The following is a 9,599-nucleotide window of genomic DNA, read 5'->3' on the forward strand; positions in this document are numbered from 1 at the left end:
CATTTTTTTCAGTGTTAAATGTGATGAATCAGAGGTAATTGCTGTAAATAGAAGCAAATCCGTTTACATCCAGCTGCCCAAAGATCCAATATGGGTCCAGAAAGCTCCTGCAGCAAAAAACTAACAGACATGGATATCACAAAAATGACACCTGTTCTGCTCTCAGTTCTCCTGCAGATCGCATTGGACATGACCCATGTTCACAGCATTGCAGGAGTAACTGCTGCTTCCTGAAATGCCCTTTTTTTTAATGGGAATATGTCACTAGGAACGCGAGCCAAGCTTGCGTCCACTTCCTCTAGGCTTCACCAGATTGGTCCTGATTAGCTCAGAGAAAAAAAAAAACAAAAAAAAAAAAAAAAGGACACAAACTTTTTCCCATTTTTTCCCCAGACCTGGCCAGACTCGGAAGTTAAAGCCCTTACCTTCTCTTCCTCCCTCTTTGGCACGGATCACATCTTGGCATCTGGGATCGCGGGCAGAGATGCCGTGATTCTGGACACAATCCTGAATCATGGCAAATCTCGGGACGCCTGTGCGATCCTCGTCAATTCCAATGGCACCACAATGCTCCAAGTTTGGGGTTCCATTGTCACCCAACGAATCACAGAAAAATTGCACAAACAGAAATTGTGGGGCGCCTGTTGCCCAAAGTCAATGGAAGTAACAGAGATCGCACAGGCGTCCCACGATTTGTCGTGATTCTGCCCAGGGGACGCCAGGATGTGAACGGAGCCTTACATGTTAGCAACAAAAAAAAAAAAAAAAAATGTATATTTATATATATATATATATATATATATATATATATATATATATATATATATATATATATATATATATATATATATATATATATATATATATATATGTTAAAAAAATGTTTTATTTTTATTGCCAAGTTCCTTCATAGGCCAGACATCACTTGACTCCCCTCATCCTGCATGTGCAAAAACGTTGGCATTCTGGTAGAGCCTTTTTGTGCATGCGCAACATCTGGTAAGCTGCCTCCTGGTACGTGTGACATAGCCATCCCAGCAGCCATTTGCAAGATGTCATGCATACACCGATCCTCTGTGGGGTCTCTACCTGGGAACTTGCAGAGACCCCATGTATGCCCATGCATGGGGAATATGGAGCATTAAGAGACATGCCACAGGAGTCTTTGCCAGGTCCTGGAAGGGACTCACAGCATGTATTATGCACAAGTCTTCATTAAAGATGGCAGCACTAGAGAAGACAGGCAAAGAAGAACTTCTGCTTCAAGAAAGAGTACTGGACCCAATATTCTCGTATGCAGGTTTTTTTTTTTTTTTAACAGATATGCGTTAGGCCTTCTTTACTTGGCCATTTAGCTGCATAAGCTGAATTCCAGCTGCAAGAATCAGCGGACTCTTGCAGCTGCAATGAAAGATGCACGTGAATAGTGGCGACCACTCAGGCTGTACAAAGTACTAAGAGTCCGATAGCAAGCAGCAGTCACTGTTCTCATACAGCCGCACACCAAATGGTCACCTGCAGCTAGGGATGGGTGTCTGAGTCAGATGTGTCCAGGCTTGGACACCTATCCCTATCTGCAGGTAACCGATTGGGGTGTGGCTACTTGTGAACAACAATGGCTAATTTCAACCTGCCAATACTGAGCGGCCACCGCTACGCGCATGCACCTGTCATTCCAGCTGCAAGAATCCTACGGATTCTTGTTTTATAGCAGGAAGTTAAAAATATTGTGTTTTTTTTTTTTTCAGAATTGTCGCTTTTTTTTTTGTTTATAGCACAAAAAATAAAAACTGCAGAGGTCACCAAAAGAAAGCCATTTGTGGGGGGGGGGGGCATCAATTTTATTTGGGTACAGCGTCACATGACCGCGCAATTGTCAAGTAAAGCAACGCAGTGCCGCATTGCAAAGAATGACCTGGGCATTAAAGGGGTAAAACCTTCTGGTCGTTAAGTGGTTAAATTTGCTGCACAGCTCCCCGAACTGCTTGTCCGGGGTGTCAGGTAATAAGAATTGTTCATGCCCGATGCCAAGTTAAAAAAGACTGAAAAAAAAAAAAAGTGGTACTGATGGGCACTGATAGACGGCACTCCCTGTCCACTCAGCGGCAGTAAGGAAAAGGCGACCGATCAAGCCTAGCTGTCAAACCTGGGAAGATGTCGGAGGTGGGCGGGCAGTGGCAGCAAGCTGCGCTCATCTCAGCGCTCTTCACCAGAAGGTGCCAGTTCACACATAGGAGCTTGTATCCCACACCAGAAGGCCACAAACCTGCAACCTCAATTATTAGCCAGCCCGACGCTAGCCCGAGCGGGGAGGCCACATGGGAGGATCCCGACCTTTGCTGTGGTATAAACCAGGTGCCAGGACGCGATTTCCAGTCGCCATTGGGACCTGGCGCCTGGGTTTTGTCAAGCCCTGATTGAACCACTTCACGCCTGCATTATAGATGAAGGACAACTACAGCGTGGCTCTCATTCTGGGAGGGCTTCTATGGACGTTCTCTCAGAACCCAATGCTACCCCAGGTTGTGCATCCGGCGGAGTCTGATTGATCACAGATCGGGGTAAAGGGCCAATCACAACAGTCCTTTACCATGTGATCAGAGTGTCCAGTCATAGTTTCTCACATGTAAACAAACTTGGCAGTTATCAGCATTTCTTTCCTCAGACGCTGTCTCAATGTGGGGGGAGATGAGCCGGTAATCGGCGAGTGTGACAGGCGACATTTAAGCCTTGTACACACCGCTAGTTTTTTTATTCATACAAAAAAAAAAAAAAAAACTGACAGCTTTGGTCAGAGCCACTGTACTAACAATCCAATGTTAGCACAGTGATCTCCCCTGCTGTTCTATTGTGTTCTGACAGGGGGGTGGCCCCCCTCCGGTCAGCGCTCTCAGCCATTGGCTGACATCGCTGATTGGGAGCTGGTCGGCTGCTAGTTTTCCAGCATGCTCAGCCGGTGTTCTGTCAGAATGCCGCTACCCATCAGATTGTGCAACGGAAGGGAACGGACCAAAAACACTTCCTGCACATGTGCAATGCGTTCCATGGCCCGATAGTTTCAAACACTTCATGATCTGATATGTAGCAGTAATGTGAGAACACTCATGCGGACATCTTACTACACTCAGCTACGTCTTGAATTCCAGAGTAATTTTAGCAATAAAGTGAGTGTATATAAATAAAATAGAATGTTGATGTCTGTGATGCGGTTTTGATGTTTATTTTTTTAAAGAAGCTGGAGGGCAGCAGTAGGAAGGTGGCGGAGGCCATGTTGGTACACCCCACACTGCTCAGCGCTAACACTTTATGCTTTCAAGACGAAACATCCAAACAGAATCACAGATCTCAATATATATTTACATCCGCTCACTTTATTGATAAAAATACTCTGAAATGAAAGACATAGCTGGATGTAGTAAGAGGTCAGCATGGTTGTTCTATCAAAATTACCACTACCCGTCATTGCGCATGCACAGTAAGCGCCGGTTCACATATGTGCGATGACAGACATTGCATGCGATTCGGAGCACGCTTCTCTGCAAATCACATGCCATGTCTGTGCGATGCGAATTCAGCCATACAGATTGTATGGCTGAATTTGCATCGCATTCGGACACAACTTGCACAGGGGGAGGGGTATGTTTGTATATTAAGAACAGTATTAAGAACAGTATACAGGTAAATATGAGGGATGATATTAATAAGGACCTCATGTTACAGATAGGATTGGCAGCAAGGATGGGAAATGTCATTATAATGGGGGACTTTAATTATCCTGATATAGACTGGGCAGAAGGAACCGCGCACTCAGCCAAGGCTCGGCAGTTCCTAAATGTTTTGCAGGACAATTTCATGGGTCAGATGGTGAATGCACCGACAAGAAACAATGCGGTACTTGACCTACTGATTACCAACAATACAGACCTGCTCACGGATATAGAAATACGGGACAACTTAGGGAACAGTGACCATAGGTCAATTGGTTTCAGTATTAATTACAGTTATAGGAAACACAAGGGTAATATAAGGACACTGAATTTCAAAAGAGCCAATTTCCCTAAACTGTGCTCACTGCTAGAAAATATCAAATGGGATAGAACCCTGGGAACAAAGAACACGTAGGAAAAATGGGAGTGCTTCAAGAGCATACTTAACAAGGGGGTGGGCCAGTGCATTCCACAGGGAAATAAATTTAAAAGAGCAAAACTAAACCCTGGGTGGCTAAACTCCAACATAAAAATGTATATTAGAGCTAAAGAAAAGGCCTTCAAAAAATACAAGACTGAGGGGTCATTGGCAGCATTTAAGCACTACAAAGAGTGTAATAAGAAATGTAAAGACGAAATCAGGGCGGCTAAAATAGAACACGAGAGACATATAGCGGAGGAGAGTAAAAAGAACCCCAAGAAGTTCTTTAAGTATATAAACAGTAGGAAAGCGAGGCCAGAACACATTGGCCCCATAAAAGATGATAAAGGAAAAATGGCCACAGAGGACAGAGAAAAGGCGGAAGTGTTAAATAATTTCTTTTCTTCAGTCTTCACAAAGGAATCGGGGGGCTACACGAACCCCGCTTGTTAGGCCGAACTAAATAATACACCTCAGGAAGTGCCGCCATGGCTAACAGAAGACAGACTTAGAGCTAAACTAGAGAAACTTAACATAAATAAATCCCCGGGACCGGATGGCTTGCACCCAAGGGTTCTTAATGAGCTCAGCCAGGTGATTGATAGACCATTATTCTTGATCTTTAAGGATAGTTTACAGGCGGGTATGGTGCCAGCTGATTGGAAAAAAGCCAACGTGGTACCAATATTTAAAAAGGGGCCAAGATATATCCCCGGTAACTATAGGCCGGTCAGCCTAACATCAGTAGTCTGCAAAATTTTGGAGGGGATGATAAGGGACCACATACAAGACTTTAGTAATGAAAACGGTATTATAAGTAGTAATCAGCATGGATTCATGAAAAATCGTTCATGCCAAACCAATCTATTAACCTTCTACGATGAAGTGAGCTGCCACCTAGATAAAGGTAAGCCTGTGGATGTGGTGTATCTGGACTTTGCAAAGGCCTTTGACACTGTTCCCCACAAACACTTACTGTACAAACTAAGGAAGATAGGTATGGACCATAAGGTGAGTACCTGGATAGAGAACGGGCTCCAGGGGAGAGTCCAGAGGGTGGTGATTAATGGGGAGTACTCGGATTGGGCGGGTGTGGAAAGTGGGGTCCACCAGGGTTCTGTCCTGGGACCAATCCTGTTTAATTTATTCATAAATGATCTAGAGCAGTGGTTCTCAAATCCGGTCCTCGGGACCCACCAACAGGCCAGGTTTGCAAGATAACCAAATTACATCACAGGTGATCTCATTTGCTTCTCAGTGATTGCAGTATTCTAGTCTGCATCCCCCAAGGTAATACTTAAAATCTGGCCTGTTAGTGGGTCCCGAGGACCGGATTTGAGAACCACTGATCTAGAGGAGGGGATATCGAGTACAATCTCAGTATTTGCAGATGATACTAAACTAGGCATGCCAATATCTTCTATGCAGGATGTGGAAACCTTGCAAGCAGACCTGAACAAAATAACAGGGTGGGCAACTACATGGCAGATGAGATTTAATGTAGAAAAATGTAAAGTAATGCACTTGGGGGCCAGAAACCAGAAAGCAAGCTACTCACTAGGGGGGGGAACCTCTGGGTGAGTCTAGGATGGAAAAGGACTTGGGGGTACTGGTAGACAACAGGCTTGTCAGTGGCATGCAATGCCAAGCCGTCGCAAGCAAAGCCAACTGAATACTGGGATGTATAAAAAAGGGGATTCACTCCAGAAATAAAGAGATTATTCTCCCTCTCTACAAGACTCTGGTCCGGCCACATCTGGAGTATGCTGTCCAGTTCTGGGCACCGGTCCTCAGGAAGGATGTGCTGGAACTGGAGAAAGTCCAGAGAAGGGCAACAAAAATAATTAGGGGAATGGAGGACATCAGCTATGAGGAAAGACTACAAGCACTGAACCTATTCTCTCTGGAGAAAAGACGATTGAGGGGGGATATGATATCAATGTACAAATACTGTACTAGTGACCCTAGCATAAGGAACAAACTATTCAGAGTAAGGAAATACAATAAGACACGTGGCCACTCACTAAAAAACTTGAGGAAAGGCGGTTTAACCTTAAAGTGCTTAAGGGGTTCTTCACTGTAAGAGCGGTAAGGATGTGGAATTCTCTTCCACAAGCAGTCGTATCAGCAGGGAGCATTGATAGTTTCAAAAAACTATTGGATGGACACCTTAAAGACCACAACATACAGGGGTATACAATGTACGGTTAAAAGCAAACACACACACACATCATAGGTTGAAATGGATGGACTTGTGTCTTTTTTCAGTCTCACTAACTATGTAACTATGTAACCCCTTTTTGGGACCACACCCATGCGATCTGATTCCTGTCTGAACTGACAGTTCGCACTGCGACTTATCTGGGGGTGTTGTTAACTTTGTATTGACGCCCCAAGCGATTCGCATATGGCAGTGTAAACTGCCTGCAAGTTGAATGCAATGCGGTAACCTGCAGTGGATGCGCAGGGTTCCCACATCGCATATATGTGAACCGGGTTTAAGGGGTTTTTTTGGTCTGAATGTCCACTTCTGTTGCACAATCTGATGGGTAGCGGCATTCTGATAGAACACCGGCTTCTGTCGTCCCGGCTGCCATACACACGGGCCGAGTGTCAGAGGGGCCGAAATGTCAGATAGTTTTTATTGAACTATCGCCCAACACCCGGGTTTAATAGGCCTAACACAGATCATCAGTGCAGCCTATCCCTGCCCATCCGAATGTCCACTTCCGTTGCACAATCTGATGGGTAGCGGCATTCTGATAGAACACCGGCTTCTGCCGTCCCGGCTGCCATACACACGGGCCGAAATGTCAGATGGGCCGAAATGTCAGATGGGCTGAAATGTCAGACGGTTTTTATTTAACTGTCGCCCAACACCCGGGTTTAATAGGCCTAACACAGATCATCAGTGCAGCCTATCCCTGAAAAAGATTACTTATTTGCGTAATTTTGTAAACAGAGGCAAAACAAAAATGTGCTTTTTTTCAAATGTTTTTGTGTTTAGCATTTGGGAAGATCACCAAAAGAAAGCTTTGTCAAGGAAAACAAAAAAAGATAAAACATGTGTACAGTGCTGCATGACCGCGCAATTGTCAAAGCGTAAAAGCGCTGAAAGCTGGCCTGGCAGGAAGGGGGTAAGAGTGGCAGTATTGAAGTGGTTAAAGGGACAGTGCACCGATAGGTTGATAGGATCTATTCCTAGCACCGCCTGTGTGAACGATCCCTAATATAAAACTGACGGTGGTTCCAAACCTTTTTATAAAAAATCAAAGTTTTAGCTAGAGATGGGTTAATAAGATGAGTCCATGTATGTGAAGGGTGATCTGATGACATCTGTCCAGTCCCATCCCCCCACTTCCCTCTTACCTTCAAGGCAAACTTGTCGCCGGTCTTCTTGCTGAAGATCTCCAGCACCTTGCCATTGATGCCCAGCCCCAGGACCTGGTTGGTCACCTTGTAGTCATCTGTGATGGCGTTCTTCTTGACGGGCACTATAGATTTGAACTGTACCTGCTGTGGGGGGGGCTGCTGTTGGCCGGGGGGTTGGCTTATTGCCGGAGGGTTAAGGAAAGGCAGCCCAGGGTTCATCATGGTGACCACAAGTCAGCAGGTGGAGGGAGGGGAGGGGGTATCTGCTCCGTTCACCCCTATCCTCGGAATCTACCACAATAAACAGTCCGGGGTCCACAGCTCGAAGGGCCCCTGAGCTCACCGATTCCTGGGATCCTATAGGGAAGTGTGGGGGGGAGGGGCCCCTGAACCTCCGGCTTGGCTGTGGAAGACGAAAGTAATCGATAACTCCGAACAACAAGTTGGCGGCTTCGGGGGGAGTAGAAATGGATTGACGAGCCGCCGGGTCCCCGTTCGGGTCCAGGCCGACCTTCCACAGTAGAACGGCGAGGACTACAAAATGTTCCAGCGCCGGCCGGATCACTTCCACCATTGACGTCACAGCCTCGTACTGGAGTCCAGCCGCCGCTCTTAAAAGGGCCAATGCCTTCTTAAGGCGCTCAACAAAGACACGGGGGAGAAGGTGGGCCCCACCTGCGGCTGGGCTCACTGCAAGAGGAAGTAAACTTCCAGCATTAAATAGGAAGTAATTGTACCTACAGGTGAGCCTATAATAAAGCTTACCTGTAGATAATGGGAATGTCTCCTAAACTTGCACAGATTGGGGGATAGTGACAGGCATCCCAACCTGCAAAACTCGTTTCAGGGAGGTGGCACTCCGCACCCCCCCTGGGTACTGCTGGCGGGTAGTGCTGGTGGGTAATGCTGGCGGTTACTGGTAGTGTTGGTTGGTAATGCTGGCAGTTACTGCTGGCGGGTAGTGTTAGTGGGTAATGCTATCAGTTACTGCTGGCGGGTAGTGTTGGTGGGTAATGCTGGCAGTTACTGCTGGCGGGTAGTGTTGGTAGGTAATGCTGGCGGTTACTGCTGGTGGGTAATGCTGGCAGGTAGTGTTGGTAGGTAATGCTGGCGGGTAGTGTTGGTGGGTAATGCTGGCAGTTACTGCTGGCGGGTAGTGTTGGTAGGTAATGCTGGCGGATACTGCTGGTGGGTAATGCTGGCGGGTAGTGTTGGGGGGTAATGCTGGCGGGTAGTGTTGGTAGGTAATGCTGGCGGGTAGTGTTGGTGGGTAATGCTGGCAGGTAGTGGTGGGTAATGCTGGCGGGTAGTGCTGGTGGGTAATGCTGGCGGGTAGTGTTGGTGGGTAATGCTGGCGGGTAGTGTTGGTGGGTAATGCTGGCGGGTAGTGTTGGTGGGTAATGCTGGCAGGTTGTGTTGGTGGGTAATGCTGGCAGGTAGTGTTGGTGGGTAATGCTGGCAGGTAGTGTTGGTGGGTAATGCTGGCGGGTAGTGTTGGTGGGTAATGCTGGCAGGTAGTGTTGGTGGGTAATGCTGGCAATTACTGCTGGCGAGTAATGCTGGCAGTTACTGCTGGCCGGTAGTGTTGGTGGGTTATTCTGGCGGATAGTGCTAGTGGTTACTGCTGGCGGGTAATGCTGGTGGTTACTGCTGGCGGTTTCTGCTGGCGAGTAATGCTGGCGGTTTCTGCTGGCGAGTAATGCTGGCGGTTACTGCTGGTGGGTAATGCTGGTGGTTACTGCTGGCGGGTAATGCTGGCGGTTTCTGCTGGCGAGTAATGCTGACGGTTACTGCTGGCGAGTAATGCTGGCGGTTACTGCTGGCGGGTAATGCTGGCAAGTAATGCTGGCGGGTAATGCTGGCGGGTAATGCTGGTGGATACTGCTGGTGGGTAATGCTGGCGGTTTCTGCTGGCGAGTAATGCTGGCAGTTACTGCTGGCGGGTAATGCTGGTGGTTACTGCTGGCAAGTAATGCTGGTGGGTACTGCTGGTGGGTAATGCTGGCCATGACGTCAGGTACTGCTGGAGAAAGCATGCAGCTGCAGTAGAGAGCAGAGCCGCTGCTTCCTGTACGAGTCGTCTTTCCTCTAATGATGTT

The 9,599-nt window shown here is 47.2% G+C and overlaps 1 protein-coding gene across 1 annotated transcript in view; it reads right to left on the reverse strand.

Moving 5' to 3' along the window:
- MAPKAPK2 (MAPK activated protein kinase 2) overlaps window positions 1–7,730 on the reverse strand; it is a 140,127-nt gene extending 132,397 nt beyond the window's left edge. The window contains exon 1 of the mRNA XM_082246274.1: window positions 7,498–7,730. Coding sequence (XP_082102400.1) covers window positions 7,498–7,722 — 225 coding nt within the window. The 5' untranslated portion in view covers window positions 7,723–7,730. The remainder of the gene's footprint in view (window positions 1–7,497) is intronic.
- Window positions 7,731–9,599: the final 1,869 nt, after the last annotated feature.

The sequence above is a fragment of the Pelophylax lessonae genome, assembly GCF_965119305.1.
Source record: "Pelophylax lessonae genome assembly, chromosome: 2".
Taxonomy (NCBI): domain Eukaryota; kingdom Metazoa; phylum Chordata; class Amphibia; order Anura; family Ranidae; genus Pelophylax; species Pelophylax lessonae.